This window comes from Mobula hypostoma, chromosome 3, assembly GCF_963921235.1.
Source record: "Mobula hypostoma chromosome 3, sMobHyp1.1, whole genome shotgun sequence".
Classification (NCBI taxonomy): domain Eukaryota; kingdom Metazoa; phylum Chordata; class Chondrichthyes; order Myliobatiformes; family Myliobatidae; genus Mobula; species Mobula hypostoma.
In genome coordinates, this window is record NC_086099.1 from 9,150,647 (window position 1) to 9,173,058 (window position 22,412).

Consider the following 22,412-nt stretch of genomic DNA (forward strand, 5'->3'; position numbering starts at 1 on the left):
ATGTACAAACGAAGATGAATCAAACTGCCAGCAACACAGATGCACACCCTGTCGGAATGCCCTGCCATCACCCACATCCAACTCCCCTACTCTCAGACACACTCTCATCCTGCAGTCATTACTCTTCCTCTTTTATTGCTGCTGCTTCACATATCATAGAGTACTTTGCCGATGTATTAGGTGCATATGTATAGCGAGGGTGCTTAAGGTTTTACACCATTGTATTTGCCATCTTGGAGCAAAGAGCAAGTTTGTAAATCTGGTGGGAGCAAAAGATGTTGGGAATGGTGAGAGTGGAGCTCTGCAAGAGGGCTGTTGGACAGGTGGCAGAGGAGGGGTACCAGGGCAGGGGGGTGGCACGGGTGCAGTCACACCCATCCCTGAGATACCAGGCAAGGTCATTTGCTTCCAAATAATTGATTTATTGGTCATTACAGAATGTCTCTCTGGTGCCTTCAGCTTCCTCCTCTCTCCGCAACCATGATTCCTCTCTCCCTGACCCCTTTCCATCCTCAGTCCACAACAGAGACCCATATCTGTCCAGTGCAATACATAAAGTTAGTACAGTACTGTGCAAAAGTCTGCAACACCCTGGCGCTATCTATGTGCCTAAGACTTTTGCACAGTACTGTATGACTGCTTGTTTTATTGCAACTGCGCCAGTAACATTATACTGTCTTACATAACCATGCACCTCACACTTTATGTCAACCTGTCAATCTCCAGGCCACGTCACTCAGGGACATGCAAATATTATTTTGTGTCTGTATGTGCTGGGCCATAACTATACGTTCTGTGTGTGACTGTATGTACTGTGTTTTGCAGCTTGGCCCCAGTTTAACTGTATATATGTCTGTGGTTGAATGACAATGATCTTGAATTGCACTCTGTTTAAGTGCCAGAAAGAAAAGCAATAATCTTATTAAAGCAAGCTGTAAACTCTCAGACTAACCTCCCCGCCCCAGCTGGCCTGGTGGTCCCTAAACGTTATTGGATCCTGGTGTTTTAATGGTCCAAAAGTTCAGAAGTGAAGAAGGAGGTCATCTGGTTCAGAGGCGGGTGGGCCCCAGGGGATTGTCCTGGTCAGTTTGCTCTTGAGCCTGGCCACGGTGGGTCCAGGTGGCATGCAGTCCCCCAGAGCCAACCGCCGGCCTCTCTTCCAGGATTATGTCTATGCTCAGGTGTCATTGGAGATCAAAGTCAGGGTATCCGTGGCACAATGGGAAATTTCCAGGAATAGCAGGTCCATTGGGCTTGAAATTGTTTGTTGATAATAAAAAAATTGTATTTTAATTTGAAACTGTAAATATTTTATGAAGCCCAGGTTATTATGCAGTGTATTGCTCTGCTGTCATAGTCATAGAGCCATAGAATCATCGAATCATAGAGCAATACAGCACAGAAACAGGCCCTTCGGTCCATCTAGTTCATACTTAACTGTGATTCGGCCTCATCCCATTCACACGCTCCTGGAATATAGCCCTCCATACCCCTCCCATCCATGTACCTATCTGCACTTCTCTTAAATGTTGCAGTCGAACCCGCATGCACCACTTCTGCCAGCAACTTGTTCCATACTTGTGCCACCCTCTGAGTAAACAAATTCCCCCTCAGGTTCCTCTTCGATATTTCACCTTTCACCCTTAACCTATGACCTCTGGTTCTAGTCTCACCCAACTTCAAGGGGATAAAAAAACCTGCATGCATGCTTGCATTTACCTTATCTCTACCCCTCATACCCCTATAATTTTTCATACCCCTCATAATTTTGTATACAACTATAAGATCACCCCTCATTCTCCAACACTCGAAGGGAATAAAGACCTTAATTGTTCAACTTTTCCCTATGTCTTGGGTCCTGAAGTCCCAGCAAAATCCTAGTAAATTTTCTCTGTACTCTTTCAATCTTATTGATATCCTTCCTGTAGGTAGGTGACCAGAACTGCACACAATATTCCCAATTTGGCCTCAACAATGTCTTATACAACCTCAACATAACATACCGAACTCCTGTACTCAATACTTTGGTTTATGAGAGCCAATGTGTCAATAGTTCCTTTTACCACCCTAACTATGACACCACTTTCAAGGATCTGTATTCCCAGATCCCTCTATTCTGCCACACTCCTCAGTACCCTATTGTTCACCGTGTAATTCTGAGTCTGGTTGTTCCTCCAAAAGTACAGCACCTCACTCTCATCTGCATTAAATACCATCTGCTATTTTCAGCCCATTTTTCCAGCTGGTCCGGGTTCTGCTGCAAGCTTTGATAGCCTTCCTTGTCTTTAAAAACTCTATTGTTTTAAAAAAAAGGATCTCAGGATTGTAAATTCAGAGAAAATTCCATCTATGAAGCATTGAAACAATGAAATCTAGAATTCAGATTTTTTAAAAGTAAAATTAATAGTTCTCCTGTTCCAAAAAAATGCACTTTAGGATTATGTTTTACAATGATAGGATTTAACTTAATTTGTGCTAATGTATTTAAAATGTTGATTTGAGCAGGATGAAGATGTTAACATTACAAAGAAAAATCTAATACTTATTAAAATCACTTTGGAAAGAGTTTAATAAGTGTCATTTAATATGTCTTGTGCAAAAAGAGTCTAAAAGGATCATCTGCAGTTTAGCCCAGAGCTTTCTCATCTTCTCAAAATGTAAAATTTTGCTGCCGTTTTGGGATTTGTAGTGGGGTTGGCTGTCCTGTAGGTTAAGTTTGGATGTAATGAGATTGGGGATTGTAAATCCTACTTATAATTATAAATTTTACACTTTTGGGAAGAGTGTATTACCATAGCAGTGGGCAGAAAGGATTCTATTAATTCATACGTAATTCTGTTTGCCTGTACAGCAGGGTCCAATATTTTCAACGCTCATTACAATTCTAGCTGGCAACATTATTAACATCCAATACAAACTGCCTTGTATAAAGTACATGTTGCTGGAAATTAACCTTTCTAGTAATATTAACAACGTGCTCTAGAGAAATTGTGACAAGCGTCAAACGAAAGTCTTATTGAAAATTTATACGTGTGATCAGACTTAAATCTATTTCTCTTGCTGTCTTGATTTGAGTTGATTACTTGCATGCCCAATCCTTCAGAATTTACTGAGTTGTTTTTCTGACACTACAGGTTGGGAAATCTGTATCTATCTATAGATAGATATAACAAGGGTGCCTAAGACTTTTGCACAGTACTGTAGTAATTTTATGTATTGCACTGTACTGCTGCTACAAAAATAAGCAAATTTCAAGATGTATGTGAGTGATGATAAACTTGATTCTGATATGGGTTTCTATTGTGGACTGAGAGTGGGAAGGGGGCAGGGAGAGGGGAAATCATGGTTGGGAAAAGGGGAAGGGAGATGGGAGGGAGTGGGAAGCACCAGAGAGACATTCTGTAAACGATCAATAAACGAATTGTTCAGAATGAAATCACCTTGCCTGGTGTCTCAGGGCTGGGTGTGTCTGCACTGGTGCCACCCCCAGCTCCTGTAACTCCTCTGCACACCCCACACCCGTCCTGCATCACTTGACTCTCGACAAACATGGTATTGTGTAAAAGTCTTAGGCACTATACATGTTACATATATTTTGCTCATTACTGTAGAACATACAGCATAGAAGCATGATGGGTTGTATTCTCCTCTCATATTCTTCCTCAGTGAAACCCACCATTCCTTCTCTCTCATATTCTTATCAAGTTTCCTCCCACAGGCAGCTTTCCTGTCCATAGGACCATAAGATATAGGAGCAGAAGTAGGCCATTTGGCCCATCGAGTCTGCTCCGCCATTCAATCATGGAATGATCCAATTCTTCTAGTTATCCCCACTCCCCTGCCTTCTCTCCACACCATTTGATGCCCTAGCTAATCAAGAACCTATCTATCTCTGCCTTAAATGCACCCAAAGACTTGGTCTCACGAGGTGGTAACAAATTCCACAGATTTACAACCCTCTGACTAAAGTAATTCCTCCACATCTCTGTTTTAAATGGACATTCTTCAATCCTGAAGTCGTGCCCTCTTGTCGTAGACTCCCCTATCATGGGAAATAACTGTAGCCTGGGGAAAAAGTACATGCACAGGGCAACAAAGACTCTTTCAGGTTTTAATTCCTTTATCTGTTTTAGATGTTTAAGTGCCAGAAGAGGGTCACGAAACAAAACGAAAGAGTTTACAGCCAGTTCTTGCCGTTACAATCTCAATTTATCTTTCGACTGACACACTCGTGTACGGACAGAGTTGCGTATGCAGTATAAAAATACCAGAACTAATACGGTACAAATACGGTGGTGGCAATCTTGGCTGGTGCGGAACTTTGCCCAAGCCACGCAATCCAGCGTTGATTTCTTCACTCGTGGAAATCTTTCCTCACCACGTCCAGCACACTCTGGGAGGAACCCACCTCCAACACCTTACCACATCTTCAGCAGAAAGCAAAATGGTCTCCCCACTATCCCGCACATGCGTACTGACATCACCGTCTCCCTTAAAGGCACAGACAACTATTCTAGCATTACCCGGATGGATGCCTAAGTACACTTTTAACGATACTGAATAAGATCCGATTGTCACCCAGTTACATATCTTTGCCATATCTAATCTGTTCAGGCCTTTGAACATTCAGAATATTTCTATGAGATCCTCCCTCATTCTCCTGAACTCCAGGGAATACAGCTCAAGAGCTGCCAGATGTTCTTCATACAATAACCCTTTCATTCCTGGAATCATTCTTGTGAATCTTCTCTGAACTCTCTTCAATGTCAGTACATTCTTTCTAAACTAAGAAGCCCAAAACTGCACACAATACTCCAAGTGTGATCTCAAGAGTGCACTATAGAGCCTCAACATCACATCCCTGCTCTTATATTCTATAACTTTAGAAATGAATGCCAATATTGCATTCACCTTCTTCACAACCGACTCAATCTGCAGGTTTACCTTTAGGGTATCCTGCACAAGGACTCTCAAATCCCTTTGCATCTCTGTATTTTGAATTCTCTCCCCATCTAAATAATAGTCTGCCTGTTTATTTCTTCCTCCAAAGTGCATGACCATACACTTTCCAACATTGTATTTCATTTTCCGGTCATCTTGCTGGATTGCAGTGTTTTTAATCGGAGGTTCTTTCAGAAGTCAGGAAAAAGGTATAAAACTTATTACTTCACAATCATTTTATTAAGCATTAATAGAACAAATAAAAGTTGAAAACAGACAGTAATCGAGGTCTAGTAATAAAGAGAGGGAGAGGCAAAAGACAAAAGAAGAAGATGGCACTGCCTTGTGGTCATCTCCATTTATACACATGGATAAGAAACATTCCGTCAATCTGAGCCCCCCATTCAAATAATGCAGCACCAGAGAAGTTTCCAGAGCTTTCCAGAATCTTGCAAATGTAATCCCTGGGGACACTCGACATTTGTATATATCGGTGACTGCTAGGAAATATGCTAAACAGTAATATGTATAAAATTAATTATATAAAATACAAACAGACAATTAATTGTTAAACTGCAAAGAAAATAATAACTAAACATTCTAATCTGAGAATTAAATGATCTGCTCCAACAATCTCAATGTGGTACAGAGAAACCGTGACATGAGCCTCCATCATGGTAGGAATAAGCAGAGGGTGTGCCGTGGATAGTGAGTGTCCTTAATAATGGATGTCACCTCCTTGAGACTGTGCCTCTCGAAGAGCTCCCACGTGGTGACGGAGAAATGTACAATATGCCATCTGCTTACAGACAACAGCGGAAGTTGAACCCGGGTGAGTGGTGCAGTAACAACATTACACTAACCTGGTAGTGCGTTCTATGCACTCATCACTCATTATACCTGCACTGTACTTCTTGGTAACTTTTAAATTATGATTATGAGGACACGCAGTCCCCTTTTATTGTCATTTAGTAATGCATGCATTAAGAAATGATACAATGTTTTTCCAGAATGATATCATGAAAACACATGACAAACCGACTTAAAAACTAACAAAAACCACGTAATTATAACATATAGTTACAACAGTGCAAAGCAATACCGTAATTTGATAAGAACAGACCATGGGCACAGTAAAAGTCTCAAAGTCTCTTGAAAGTCCCATCATCTCACACAGACGGTGAACCCCCAGCGCCGCCAACTTGCCGATGCAGCATCCCGGAAGCATCCGACCACAGTCCGACTCCGAGTCTGTCCGAAAACTCCGAGCCTTCGACCACCTCCCGACACCGAGCACCGAGCACCATCTCTGCCGAGCGCTTCGACCCCGGCCCCGGCAACAGGCAACAGGCAAAACCGAGGATTTGAGGCCTTCGTCTCCGGAGATTCTCGATCGCACAGTAGCAGCGGCAGCGAAGCGGGCATTTCAGAAGTTACTCCAGACGTTCCTCTGCGCTTCTCATGGCTGTCTCCATCAAATCAGGATTGTGCACGGCACCTCTAGTTACACATATCGATATCATTCGGAACGGCCGCGTGCGCTGTGTCGTGCCGCCATCTTCTCCCTCCCTCCTCTGTTATTCTGCATTGCTATTGTTTTACTTTTTTTGTTGCTCAGTGCACTGTGTAGTGGTTTGATCTGTATGAACAGTACACAAGATGAACTTTACACTGTATTTTGGTACCTGTGACATTGATAAATTGATCTTGGAGTAGATGTAAAGGTTGGCACGACATTGTGGACCAAAGAGCTTATACTGTGCTGCTCTTTTCTATGTTTTCTGTTCTATGAAGAGCCCCTACGGTTCACAAAGTTCCACTGACCTAATTACATTACTAATCAAATGCACAATCAGAGTAATGCCCTCTGCCTACACAATGCCCATATCCTTGTGTTTCCTGCACGTTTGTGTGCCTGTCAGAGAGCCGCTTAAATGCCTCTATCGTATTTGTCCCTCCACCATCCAGACAGCGCATTTATCATTCTGTTTCAGGAATCCCCATTTTAATGGGACAGAACACACAGGCCAGTTTTTCCTTGGTTTAGAGACAAAGGGTCATTGCACCGAACAATACGCCAGCTGAGGGTGTTTAAACTCTGACCTGCTGTCAGCACCATTGTCTGACCTTCCTGTGTAGTCCTGACGTCCACACTGCAGTCTGCAGGTGCAGGAGTCAGTAATCTATTGACCCAATCATGCAGCTAGATTTATTTTATTTTGTTTATTTAGAGATACAGTGTGGAACTGGCCCTTCTGGCCCAAAAGGCAGTGCTGCCCAGCAACCCACCTATTTAACCCTTGCCTAACTGCGGGGCAAATAACCCACTAACCGTTACGTCTTTGGACTGTGGGAGGAAATCAAAGCATCCGGTGAAAACCCATGCGGACATACAATCTCCTTACAGAGGGCACCATAATTGAACTGTGAACTGCGGAATGCCCTGAATTGTGATAGAGACGTGCTGACTTCCACACTACTGTAGCGTCCACTGTTGCACTTCAAAAACTGTTGCCATTTGACTAATAATCAGTGTGACTCAGCCCCTCTTATTGCCAGTTACAGTACTGTGCAAAAGTCTTCGGCACCTATATGTGGCTAAGCAGCCTAAGACCTGTACACAATACTGCACATTGGTTAAAAAAGGAAGGTGGTTGGGAAACAAATAAGAGTACTTAGCTTTGTATTAGTTCAGTAGTATTGAGTGTTAAGTGTTATTTGGAAAGACAAATTACAGTACTGTATGCAATACCATGAACATTAAATTCCCCATTTTCAGGAAACCCACAATTCCTGTGCTGCTTTCTCTTTCCTCTGTTTCTTTCTGTACCCCCCCACCCCATCACCCTCCCCGCCTACTTCAACCTGCCCTCATCTCTCTCTTATGTTGCTTCATTTTTCTGTGTAGGTAAGTAATTGGGTAAATTTATGGCAGAGGTTGATATGTTCTTAATTAGTCAGAGTTTCAAAGGTTACGAGGAGAAGACAGAAAAATGGGGTTGAGAGGATTAATAAATCAAATTTGATGGGACAATGGAGCAGACTCGATGGGCTTAACGGCCTAATTCTTCTCCTAAACGTTATAGTCTAACGTTCTTGTGGTGTTATGGTTTACTCGCTAGGGCTTAGAAGAATGAGGGTGATCTCATTGAAATCTATGAAAGGCCTAGAGTGGATGTGGAGAAAATGTTTCCTATAGTGGACTAAGTGGCTCTCTCTACCCTGGTACTGATTGTCAACGAAAGAGGAAAGAATTCTCAAGTTTCAATTACAAACGTTGGTTTCCTGATCTAAATATTCCTGAATGGTACAGGGTTTTAGGGTGGCAGAGTGGAGGTACATTTCTACCAAAGGAGATATAAGGTTCTCCTTCCCTCTGCTAGCCTGTAGGTCAGCCTTGGGCAAGGTGTAGCACCTTCTTAATCCCTGATTAGGGTTATGTGAAGCCATGGGAGCAGCTGGTCGATTGTTGTACAAGCAACAGGTGCATATCACAAGACCTGGTTATGTGACCACTAACACCAGGCAGACAATCTCTAAAGAGTCTTGATAATGGCTGGGGTCACCTGTCTTGTAAATATGCTATCCAAAAGAAAGAAATGGCAAACTACCCTTTCCTTTATACTGCCAGTCTTCCCTCCATCCTCTCAGTCCTGATGCCCCCACAGGTCCTGCCTGACCCACTGAGTTCCACTAGCAGTTTACATTTTTGCTCCTCAACTTCTGGTGTATGGATCTCATTCAATAGTTTATTACTATAAACTGTATCTTATCAAATGCTTATTGAAAATATTATACTTTATGGTCGCCAAACAGTTGGTACTAGAATGTACAATCATCACAGCGATATTTGATTCTGCGCTTCACACTCCCTGGATTACAAATATTAAATATTAACAATATTAAAAATAGTTAAATTAGTAAATATTAAAAATTTAAATTATAAATCATAAATAGAAAATAGAAAAATGGGAAGTAAGGTAGGGCAAAAAAAAACCGAGAGGCAGGTCCGGATATTTGGAGGGTACGGCCCAGATCCGGGTCAGGATCCGTTCAGCAGTCTTATCATAGTTGGAAAGAAGCTGTTCCCAAATCTGGCTGTACGAGTCTTCAAGCTCCTGAGCCTTCTCCCGGAGAAAAGAGGGATGAAAAGTGTGTTGGCTGGGTGGGTCATGTCCTTGATTATCCTAGCAGCACTGCTTCGACAGCGTGCGGTGTAAACTGAGTCCACGGACTCCACAGACGGAAGATATAGACTATATATGACTATGACTATGACTATGACTTTTATAATTCTATACTGACTATTCATTATTATATTTGTTGCATGAAGAGATCTTTTTTTCTCTTTCAGTTTGGTTTTCATAATGCCTTCCACAATTAGTGCCAAGGTGACTTGCCCCAAAGTTTTAACTCCCTTCTTCAAAATGGGTCTAATGTTAATGTTCCCACCATTCCTCTGGCATCAGACTTTTTTCTCGTAAATTATTAAATACGTGCACTTGATCCTCTACCATTGGTTCCCTTGATTCTTTTAAAATGCATGAATGCAATCTGTCAAGACTATAGATTTTAACCTTTTCGGGTTTATTCAAAGTTTTGCCACTTTTTCAATCAAATATTTCTTCCAGTGCCGCGTCCATTTGATCCAAATGTCGACTAACCACTGAAACTAATTAATTTCATCACTCCTTGTTGTCTGACAAATTGCTTCTTTATTTCATTGACTTGTTCTATCATTTACTCATTCCCTACTGTCCGTGGCAGTTTTAAAATCTCAAATCCACCCCTGCCCCCGTCTTTACTGAAGGATCAATTTTATTTGCATGATACATTTACTGTACAGTATATGTATTAGGAGTTTGCTGTGGTGTGCTGGTCAGGGTGTGACATACAACAAAAACAACAATCAACAATTATAAAGAATCATATAAAAATGAAGTTGGAGGTAAAGGAGCAGATATGGAATAAAATGTGCATAAATACATAAATACCAGCATTTATTACCAATATATAAATACCATTGTAAAAAGTCATTTACAGTGCAGAGCAGTAAAGGGGGTCGTACAGTACTGTTCAGGAGTCTTGGGCTCATATACAGTATATAGCTAGGGTGCCTAAGACCTAGAACATATAAATCAACAGCACATTACAGGCCCATTGGCCCACAATGTTGTGCCGACCATGTAACCTACTCTAGAAACTGCCTAGAGTTTCCCTACCACATAGCCCTCTATTTTTCTAAGCTCCATGAACCCATCTAAGAGACTCTTAAAAGATCGTATTGTATCTGCCTCTACCACCATCTCTGGCAAGGTGTTCCATGCATCCACCACTCTCTGTGTGGAAAAACTTACCTCAGACTTTGCACAGTTCTGTATATTATCTTTTTCCAGTTACCAAATAACACTTGATACTACTGAGCTAATACAGTCTTATTCCTGTTTCCCAACCACCTTCCTATTTTAACCAACATACAATACTGTGCTAAAGTCTTAGGCATCTTAGTTCTATTCCAACCTCCCAGCATAAATCTCCTTCGTCTTGGTCACATTTCTGCCTTTCCCCTTAATTAAGACAAACTGGATGACATGAAGTACAGTCAGTGACCATATTTTACGGTACTTTCTTCCTCTTCTTAAGCCCTTTACTGGGACATAGGCCGCCAACAGCAGCTCACCAGAGTTCTCCGTGCTGGGCCAAAGCATTCACTTTGCCACATGTCTTCCAAGTGAAGATACTTCCACTCCCTGGGATGAGATCTTTGGAGCTTCTGTTGACATTTCTGTAGCTCTGGGTTTTTAAGGGATGGGGTTGCTAGCCCAAAGCTCAACCTCTTGCTTCCGTAGCGGGGCCATGGAACATCCATGGTGAACTTTAATAATTACTTCCTGCAGCTAATAAAATAGCCTTAGAGTGTACGTTTGTGGTCTTCTGCTGTTGTAGCCAATCCACTTCAAGGTTCGATGTGTTGTGCATTAAGATGCTCTTCTGTACAGCACTACTGTAACATGTGGTTACATGAGTTACTGTTGCCTTCCTGTCAGCTTGAACCATCTCCTCTGACATCTCTCACTAACGAGGCATCTTCACCCACAGAACTGCCATTTCACTGGATTTTTGTTTTGTTTCTCGCACCATTCTTTGTAAACTTTAAAGACTGTTGTGCATGAAAATCTCAAGAGATCAGCAGTTTCTAAGATACTCAAACCATCCTGTCTGGCACCAACAATCATTCCATGGTCAAAGTCACTTAGATCACATATCTTCCCCAACTGAACCTCTTGGCCATGTCTGCCTGCTTTTATGATTGAGTTGCTGCCACGTAGTTGGCTGATTAGATATTTGCATTAACCAGCAGGTGTATAGGTGTACCTAATAAAGTGGCCACTGAGTGGATGTTTTCACTTTGTTTAGTCTATCTCATGCCTTCCTGTCATCCTTTTATGTTGCAGTTTGTTTCATTTCATTTTGAAATCTATAGCTTCTCACTCTCTCCATCCCTCTGCTCTTCCTCACTGTTAAGAGTTCTGACAGTAACCCTGTACTCAATCTTCAAACTGATCTTCCAAAGTGAATCACTTAACACTTTATCAGATTGAACTCCATCTGCCACTTCTCAGCCCAGTTCTGCATCCTACCAACATCCTGTTGTAACCGAGGACAGCCAGCTCATGGTTGCCCAGATCTGAGTTTTCATAATTTGTTCCAACTCATCAAGTTAAGTTTATTGTTGCTTAACTGTATACATGTATATCATCAAACGAGAGGTTTCTCCAAACCAGGGTGTTAAGCACAGTCATACACTTAACACTCATAATGTATAACACATAATAACTTATGAAAGTAAGGATGAAATCTACTGATATATTGCACATAAATAAACAAACTATAGTGCATAAATTAAATACTGTAAGGTACAGAATGGATTAACCAGTGACACTTTGAATGCCATGCAGCAGTGAGTTCAGAAGCCTACGGGAGGGAAGAAACTGTTTCCTATCCTAACCGTTCTTATTTTTATATGTCGGAGTCTTCACCCTGATGGTAAAATGTCAAAGAGGATGAAGGAAAGGTGGGACCCTTGATAATAGTAAAGGCTCTGCATATGCAGTGTTCCTGATAAACATCCCCAATGGATGGTAGGGTGACCCCAATTGTCCTGTCAGCCATTCTCAGTCCTTTGTAGGGCCTTCTGGTCTAATGCTCTGCAGCTCCCATACCAGCTGGAATGTAACTTGTCAGGAGGCTCTCAATGTAAAATGCAGTTAGGATGGGTGGAGGGAGCCTCTCTTTCCTCAACTAGCTTAGGAAGTGGAAATGCTGCTGTGCCTTCGTATTCAGGGAGGTGATATTAAGGGTCCAGGTGATGTAATCTGAGATGTGAACTCCCAGGAGCTTGGTGCACTTAACTCTCTCCATGGAGGAGCCATGTATTCACAGAGGGAGGTGGTTCTTCTGCACCTTCTTGAAGGCCACAATCATTTCCTTGGTCTTCGCCATGCTCACACTTCGGTTGTTCTTCTCACACCAATCTACCGGCTGCTCCACTTCTTCTCTGTGCTCTGTCTCATCATCATCGCTGATGGTGTGGCCAACCACCGTTGTGTCATCCACAAACTTGGTTCCAATTGGCATGTGGTAGAACCACACAACAGCTTGAAGATATCCTATATCTCTACGTAGATAGATCCTATACTGCCATGGACAAATGTATCTGCCACAGTTGAATGGATGATGAATAGATCATATTGAGTGTTTTTGTGCATCTCATTACAAGTAGTGAGTAACTGAAGACGTCAGACAGTGTTGGGGTCTGTGGGACCTCCTTCTAAATATTATTATCCAAATCATAGAGTCATAGAGAACTTCAGCACAGAAATAGGCCCATTGGCCCATCTGGTGCATGCCAAACCGTTTTTTCTGCCTAGTTCAACTGACCCACAGTTGACCATAGCCCACCATACCCACCCCATCCATGTACCTAACCAAATTTCTCTTCATCAATCCCACATCCACCATTTGCACTGGCCACCTTGGCCCACACTTGTACCACTCTCTGAATAAAGAATTTCCCCCGTCAGGCTCCCCTTAAATATTTGATCTCTCACTCTTACCCCATGAATATCCTCCCCTTCCTCTGATTTTTGATTATGTTCTGCATAAAAATCTCCTGAAGTTCATCCCTCTCCTTCATATTTTGGAATTAGAAGTTAAACTGAAAGGCAGTACCTTGAGGATAATTATTTTTCTTGCTAATTAAAATACTCACTTGGAAATGTGCTTGTTAGTATGATGGAATGTCATTACCAGTTGAGAGAATGGGATCCTTTTCTGCTTATTCATTTGGGTACTTAGGAACTAATTGACTAATCACACTCGATTCTAATTTTTAGTTGTTAGCCCTACAAATCATCCCAAACTAATTGGGTAAAATGCTCCCTTTTTTAATGTAAGTCTCAATGAGAAATTATTTTGAGAAACTTCAACTGAGTTCCCAGCAATCAAGGGCTGAAGGTAATGAGGAAATTTAATCTAATTGGCATTGCTTCAGACAGCCCATAGGATGCTAAGTTGAAAAATAGACTGCTGGGAGAGGAAGTTCAATCCTGGAGATATAAAGCTACCCAACACATCGTTGGCACCAGCCTGCCTGCTATCAAGGACATATATACAGAAAGGCACCTGAAAAGGGCCAGTAACTTCATGAAGGATCACTCCTACTCTGTTCATGGACTGTTTCCCCTCCCACTAGGGAGGAGGCCACGTAACGTTCACACCAGGACCTCCAGACTCTAAAACAGTTACTTTCCCCAAGCGGTAAGGCTGTTCAACACTTTCAACCACTAACCTACCCCTCCACACTCCCAACCACCACTACTTTACCATTTCCTGTCAGTCATCTTGTGTACAGACACTCCTGTGCCTAGCGTCACTTTATGGACATACAATCAATCTGTGTATATAAGCTATCTTATGTATTTATATTTATTGTGTTTTCTTTTTAATTTTTATGTTCTTTATCGTTTTTATTTATCTTTTGGTGCTGCATCAGATCTCCTTTACACTTGTGTACTGGAAAGGAAACTTGAACCTTGTGCAGAGGGGTGGGGATGTTTTGTGTCAAAGGGCAAGAAACATGAATCTGATCCCTTCTTTAACCAATATGTGGTTCACGTACAGTTCTGAGAGCCTTTTGTCTGATATCTATTGTACAGTTGATAGAAATGATTCAATGTGGAAATCGGTGAAATGGCAAACAAAAGTGGCAGACTTATTAGAACTGCTACCTCATAGCTCCAATGATCCCGGTTCAGTCCTGCCCTCCAGTACCGTCTGTATGGATCTGCTCGTTCGTTCTGTGAATGCCTAGGCTTCTACTGTGTGTTGTGATCTTATTTCACATCTCAAACATGTGCAGGTTGTTCAGCTGTTGACAATGGTCAGTGAACATAGATGAGTTGTGAGAATGGGTGGGACTGTGGGGAGAATGAAGTGGGTTACAAAGGATGAGTGTAAAAATGGGCGTGTGGTGAACTGTATGGACTATGTGGGCTGAGGGGCCTTTTTCCATACTGTATGTCTCTAAAAGCAGGAATTGTACTTCAGGGCATCCATTGTCACAGAGAAACAGAAGTAAAAGGCTAAATGTTCTAGGCAGAGAAAAACAGATAAAAGGGTAAATATTCTGGGGTGGAAACTTTCATCAGAAGTCCAGGGTACCAGATATTTTACCTGCCTTTCATCTATCTAATACCAGTCCAATGAGGGAAAATCTCTTTGAAACCTACCAAATATTGACAGGCCTAGATTGAGTGGACGTGGAGAGGATGTTTCCAATAGTGTGGAAGTCTAGGACCAGAGGGCATAGCCTCATAATATAAGGTCATCTCTTTATAACAAAGATGAGTAGGAATTTCTTTAGTCAGAGTGTGGTGACTGCAGAATCCATTGCCACAGGCAGCTATGGAGTCCAAGTCACTAGGTATTTATAAACCGGAGGTTGATAGATTATTGTTAGTCAGGATGTCAAAGGTTACAGGGAGAAGGCTGCAGACTAGGGTTGAAAGAGATAATAAATCAGCCATGATGGAATGGTGGAGCAGACTCAATAGGCTGAATAGCCCAATTTTGTCCTGGTATCTTAAGATTTTGTGGTCCAATTGTGCACTTTTATTATTATTTTACAATTAGTTTTACATTTGACACCACTATCTTCGTTTGAAGTAAATTTATTATCAAAGTACATGTATATCACCATACATAACCCTGAGATTCATATTTCTGCAGGCATACTCATTAAATCCTTTAACCTTAATATGATATAACCAGGAAACAGCAACACCAAAGGGGGACAACCAATGTCCAAAAACCGATAAACTGCAAATAAATAAATAAACAAATAAATAAATAAATAAATATAATAATTAATAAATAAATAAGCAATAAATATTGAGAACATGAGCCGTGGAGTCCTTGAAAGTAAGTCTACAGGTTGTGGGAACAGTTCAGTGAGGGGGCAAGTGAAGTTATCCACACTGGTTCTAGAGCATGATGGTTGAAGGGTAATAACTGTTCCTGAACCTAGTGATGTACCTCCTTTCCGATGGCAGCAGCAAGAAGAGAGCATGACCTGTGTGATGGAGATTTTTGATGATGGATACTGCTTTCCTGTGCACATTGCTCCATATAGATGTGCTCAATGGTGGGGAGGGCTTTACCTGTGATGGATTGGACTGTAGACACCACTTTTTGTAGGATTTTCCATTCAAGGGCATTGGTGTTTTCATACTAGGCTGTGATGCAGTCAGTCCATATACTTACCACCACACATCTATAAGATTTCTCAACGTTTTAGGTGCCATGCCAAACCTTTGCAAACTTCTAAGAAAGTAGAGGTGCTGTACTGATTTCTAAAAAATAATTTGTATTTCTTTTCTATGCAGTACAAGTTCCAGGACCAGCAGAAAATTTTAAAGTCATCCCCATTTCACCAAGCTCCGTTTTAGCATCCTGGGAGCCACCAGCCTACGCCAACAATCCAATCCAAGGTTACAGGCTGTTCTGGGCAGAGAACAATGGCAAAAAAGAACAGGTGAGCTCATTTTAAAATTTCTGCAGATGCTGGAAATTCAGAGTAACACACACACAAGATGCTGAAGGAACTCAGCAGGTCAGGTAGTGATGTTTGAAACAAGACCCTTCATCAGAACTGAAAGGGAATGTGGGAGGGTGCCTATGTGGTGTAGTGGTTATCACAATGCTATTACACCTAGGGGCATAAAAATGAGGAAATCTGCAGATGCTGGAATTTCAAGCAACACACATAAAAGTTGCTGGTGAACGCAGCAGGCCAGGCAGCATCTCTAGGAAGAGGTACAGTCGACGTTTCGGGTCGAGACCCTTCGTCAGGACGAACTGAAAGAAGAGCTAGGAAGAGATTTGAAAATGGGAGGGGGAGGGGGAGATCCAAAATGATAGGAGAAGACAGGAGGGGGAGGGATGGAGCCAAGAGCTGTGAAGTTGATTGGCAAAAGGGATATGAGAAGATCATGGGGCAGAAGGCCTAGAGAGAAAGAAAAGGGGGAGAGGGGGAAAAACCCAGAGGATGGGCAAAGGGTATAGTGAGAGGGACAGAGGGAGAAAAAGGAGAGAGAGAAAAAGAATGTGTGTGTATAAATAAATAAATAGCGGATGGGGTACGAGGGGGAGGTGGGGCATTAGCGGAAGATTGAGAAGTCAATGTTCATGCCATCAGGTTGGAGGCTACCCAGACGGAATATAAGGTGTTGTTCCTCCAATCTGAGTGTGGCTTCATCTTTACAGTAGAGGAGGCCGTGGATAGACATGTCAGAATGGGAATGGGACGTGGAATTAAAATGTGTGGCCACTGGGAGATCCTGCTTTCTCTGGCAGACAGAGCATAGATGTTCAGCAAAGTGGTCTCCCAGTCAACGTCGGGTCTCACCAATATATAAAAGGCCACATCGGGAGCACCGGACGCAGTATATCACCCCAGCCGACTCACAGGTGAAGTGTCGCCTCACCTGGAAGGACCATCTGGGGCCCTGACTGGTGGTGAGGGAGGAAGTGTAAGGGCATGTGTAGCACTTGTTCCGCTTACAAGGGTAAATGCCAGGAGGGAGATCGGTGGGGAGGGATAAATAGTTAAATAGTGATATGTAAATTATGCCAGGAACTAAGTCCAGGACCGGCCTATTGGCTCAGGGTGTCTGACCCTCCAAGGGAGGAGTTGTAAAGTTTGATGGCTACAGGCAGAAATGACTTCCTATGACGCTCTGTGTTGCATCTCGGTGGAATGAGTCTATGGTTGAATGTACTCCTGTGCCCAACCAGTACATTATGTAGTCGATGGGAGTCATTGTCCAAGATGGCATGCAACTTGGACAGCATCCTCTTTTCAGACACCACCCTCAGAGAGTCCAGTTCCCTCCTCACAACATCACAAGCCTTATGAATGAGTTTGTTGATTCTGTTGGTGTCTGCTACCCTCAGCCTGCTGCCCCAACACACAACAGCAAACCTGATAGCACTGGCCACCACAGACTTGTAGAATATCCTCAGCATCATCCGGCAGATGTTAAAGGACCTCAGTCCCCTCAGGAAATAGAGACCTCTTCCTATAAATGCGGCCTGGCCTGCTGCGTTCACCAGCAACTTTTATGTGTGTTACACCTAGGGGCGTTCCGGAGCTCGGAGATCAATTCAAGTGCCTGTAAAGAGCTGGTACGTTCTCCCCACAGAATGCAGAGGTTTTTGACGGGTACTCCAGTATCCTCCCATGGTCCAAAGACGTACTAGTTAGGTTAACTGGTCGTTGTAAATTGTCCCATGATTAGGATAAGATTAACTGGAGTTGTTGAATTGCTGAGGAAGTGTGGCTAGAAGGGTCTACTCCGTGCTGTATCACTAAATATATAAATAAGAATGTGAGGGGAAGGGAAGGGGTATTAGCCAGTACGCGATAGGTGAGACCAGGTTAGTGGGAAGGAGGGTGGGTGTGAGATGGGGAATGATGTGAGAGGTGGAAGAGGGAGGTGAGCTAATTTAACGACTTGAACTGTCACTTAACAAGTTGGATGTGGTTTCTCATCAAATTCTGCTAATGTCACCTTTAGTGTACTTGACATCCCTCTACTGATGCTGAACTGGGCTAAGTTTGACTACTGTCTGCATCTGCCAAGATCTTAAGCAACACATATGCAAGGTGCTGAGGGAACTCAGCAAGTCTGGTTGCATCTATGGAGAGCAACAAACAGTCAACATTTTGGGTCAAAACCCTTCAGCAGGACTGGAAAAGGAGGGGGAAGATGGGGGAAGGGTAGGAGAATAAGATAGAAGGTGATAAGAGAAGCCAGGTAGGTGGGGGAGGGAGGATGAAGTAAGAAGCTGGGAGGAGATAGGTGGAAGAGATAACAAGCTAAAGAAGGAGGAATCTAATAAGAGATGAAAGGGAACCACGAAAGGAAGGGAAAGAAGAGGAGCATCAGCGAGAGGTGATGAGAAAAGAAGGGGTGATAGTGTAGCCAGAATGAGGAACGGAAAAGTGAGTAGGAGGAGGGGAAAAATTACTGGGAGCTGAAGATCTCAGTGTTCATGTCATCAGGTTGGAGTCTATGCAGACAGAATATAAGATGTTGTACCTCCAGTCTGAATTTGGCCTCATATGGCAGTAGAGGAGGCCATGGATACACATGTCACAATGGGAATATCAAGTCAAATTGAAATGGGTGGCCACAAGGAGATGATTTTCAATTCTCTCAGTAAGACCAGGATTGATTTGATTGGTCATAAGGCCACAAGAGCATAAAGATATAGGAGCAATGTTAGGCCATTTGACCCATTGAGTCTGCTCTGCCATGTCATCATGGCTGATCCAATTTTCTTCTCAGCGCGAATCTCCTGCCTTCTCCCCATTTCCTTCATATCATGACAAATCAAGAATCTATCAACTTATGTCTTAAATATACCCAATAACTTGCCTTCTCAACTGCCTGTGGCAACAAATTCCACAGATTCACCACTCTCTGGCTAAAGAAATTCTTCCTCATCTCCCTTCTAAAAGGACATCCCTCTATTCTGAAGCTGTGTCCTCTGGTCTTTGACTCTCCCACCATAGGAAACATCCTCTCCACATCCACTCTATCGAGGCCTTTCACCATTCAATAGGTTTCAATGAGGTCTCCTCTCATTCTTCTGAGTTCCAGTGAATACAGGTCCAGAGCCATCAAAAGCTCTTCATAACATCTTTGAATAGTTATGTTGATTGTATGAAACAGCATTGTACTTCAGCATAAACACAAGATTCTGTAGATGCTGGAAATCCAGAGCAACACACACAAACTCTGCAGTCAATATTTCGGACTGAGACCCCAATGAGGGGTCTTGTCTTGAAATGACTCTCTAATGCCTGTCCATAGATGCTGCCTGACCTGCTGAGTTCCTCCAGCATTTTGTGCATGTTGTACATCAGCAGACAGCAGCTACTGAAAAGCAACACTATGTCAGGATGTTCTATGCATATTTCTGTAGTTTCTTTACCCTACAATAACTACATGGTACTGAAGTTGTCAGGGTTTGATTGAATGTGGTGTGGGGTCGAACTGCAATAAGGGAACAAGCTCGATAAGCAGCTGTACTCATTTTTGAAACACCTCCACTGCATCAGCCAAAAGTGGAATTCCTATTCTCACTCCCGTTCCAACATGGCAATCCAGGGCCTCCACTCCTGCCGTGATGAGACCACTCTCAGGGTGGAGAAAGCAACGTCTCATAGTCCATCAGGGTAGCCAACAACCTGATTTCACCTTTTGGTAAAAAAATAATTTTCCCTCCTTTTTTTTCTGTTCCCCACTCTGGCTTCTTATCGCTTCTCCTCATGTACCTATCATCTTCCCCAAGTGCCCCATCTTCTTCCCATTCTCCCATGGTCCACTCTCCTCTACTATCAGATTCCCTCCTCTCCAGCCTTTTACCTTTCCCGCCCACCTGGGTTCACCCATCACCTTCTCGCTTGTACTCCAAACCCTCCCCCAACATTTTTATTCTGGCATCTTCTGCCTTCATTTCCATTTGTGGAAAAGGTTCTCGTCCCGAAACATCAACAGTTTTATTCATTTTCATAGATGCTGCCTGAACTGTTGAGTTCCTCCAGCAGCTTACCCAATTTTCCAGTGAATTTATAAGCATCCCAAAAAATGTTGATGCTCTTACTTAAAATGCTTTTGAAACACAGGCATCCAATGTTCAAGTCAAACTCTCAAGCACGATTCAAACAGCTGAGCGGCAATCCTTGCATTGCATGCCGGAGGCAGTGTGGGGGAGAGCGGAGGCACGAGGGGTGCATAGAGTCCATGCTGGGTTGGGGGCTGACTCCTTTCATCAGTGCTCTCCATTGTTTGTTCAGTGGAAGACAAGCTGGACTGTGCTTGACTGCAGCTGTACTAATGTGTGATGAAGACTGCTGAGAGCTTGTTCTGGACGACAACATCCTGCACCATCAATCTACATAACATGACTCTCAGGGAATTGGGCTATATTATATATTTGTATGTGTGACTGTTGGTACTGTATGTGATATATATTCCTTGGGCTGTGTGTGACTGTTGGTACTGTATTTCGCATCTTGGCCCCAGAATAACTGTTTTATTTGTCTGTATTCATGGGTATTCATGTATGGTTGAATGACAATTGAACTTGAACTTACCTACATCAAGATGATAAGACACATTGATTGAACAGTGCTCAACTTACAATCTATCCACCATTTTCCAACTATTATTCCTGCACAAATATCCCTTTAACATAAGATACACAGAATTTATGTTAACACCAGAATGTGTGGCAACACTTGTGGGCTTCCTCAAGCAGATCCTTGGGTGTGTAGGTAGTTAACACAAATGATATATTTCACTGTATGCTTCAATGTACCTATGATAAGTAAATTAACCTGAAATAGATCACTTTCTATAAAATGATATGAGGCATAGCCGGAGATGACAGCCAGAGATTTTACATATTAGCCAGAGGATGGAAATATGATGAGGCATAACTTAAAGATGATTGCAGGGATGGGGTTGAGGAATGTGAGGTGCAGGTTTTTTTTACACAGGGAGAGATGGGGGAATAGAATGCACTGCCGGGGTGGTGGTACAGGTAAATACATTAGGGACTTCTAAGAAACTCTTAGATAGGCACATGGATGATGCTGAGGATGTTCTATGAGTCTGTGGTGGCCAGTGCTATCATGTTTGCTGTTGTGTGCTGGGGCAGCAGGCTGAGGGTAGCAGACACCAACAGAATCAACAAACTCATTCGTAAGGCCAGTGATGTTGTGGGGATGGAACTGGACTCTCTGACGGTGGTGTCTGAAAAGAGGATGCTGTCTAAGTTGCATGCCATCTTGGACAATGTCTCCCATCCACTACATAATGTACTGGTTGGGCACAGGAGTACATTCAGCCAGAGACTCATTCCACCGAGATGCAGCACGGAGCGTCATAGGAAGTCATTCCTGCCTGTGGCCATCAAACTTTACAACTCCTTCCTTGGAGGGTCAGACACCCTAGCCAATAGGCTGGTCCTGGACTTAATTCCTGGCATAATTTACATATTACTATTTAATTATTTATGGTGCAACTGTAACAAAAACCAATTTCCCTTGGGATCAATAAAGTATGACTATGACTATGACTATGATAGAAAACTTGAGAGTTATGTGAGAGGGAAGGTTTAGACTGTGTTTTAGTGTTCTAAGTTCTATGTTTAAAAAAAATACTGGGCCTTTCACCAAGTCACTTTAGTGAGCTACTTTTGAAGTACTGTCACTGTTGTAACATAGTAAAATGCAGTTGGTAAGTTATGTACAGCTACCTCCCATAAAGAGCAAAGGTGAATGACACAATATTAGGCAATGTAACTTGAGGAAATTCTTCAGGTCACTTTAGATTTAGATTAGATTATGAGGACACTCAGTCCTCGTTTATTGTCATTTAGAAATGCATGCATTAAGAAATGATACAATGTTCCTCCAGAGTGATATCACAAAAAAGACCAGGACAAACCAAAGGCTAACACTGACAAGACCACATAATTATAACATATAGTTACAGCAGTGCAAAGCAATACCATAATTTGATAAAGAGCAGATCGTGGGCACGGTAAAAAAAAAGTCTCAAAGTTCTGATCGACTCCCGATAGTCCCGATAGCAGGCGGCAAAAGGGAGAAACTCTCCCTGCCTTAAACCTCCAGGCGCCGACAACTGCCGATGCATTGGAAGCACCCCACCACAGCCGACTCTGAGTCCATCTGAAAACTTCGAGTCTCCGACACCGAGCACCATCTCTGCCGAGCGGTTCGACCCTGCCCTGGCCGCCGAGCAACAAGCAAAGCCGAGGACTCGGGGCCTTCCCCTCCGGAGATTCCGGACCACACAGTAGCAGTGGCAACG

At 42.8% G+C, this 22,412-nt stretch overlaps 1 protein-coding gene across 3 annotated transcripts in view; it reads left to right on the forward strand.

Moving 5' to 3' along the window:
• The window catches only part of dcc (DCC netrin 1 receptor), a 1,425,388-nt gene that overhangs the window by 1,062,931 nt on the left and 340,045 nt on the right, over positions 1–22,412 (forward strand). For all 3 annotated transcript variants that reach the window (XM_063042623.1, XM_063042621.1, XM_063042622.1), the window contains exon 10: positions 15,888–16,036. In XM_063042623.1, coding sequence (XP_062898693.1) covers positions 15,888–16,036 — 149 coding nt within the window. The remainder of the gene's footprint in view (positions 1–15,887; positions 16,037–22,412) is intronic.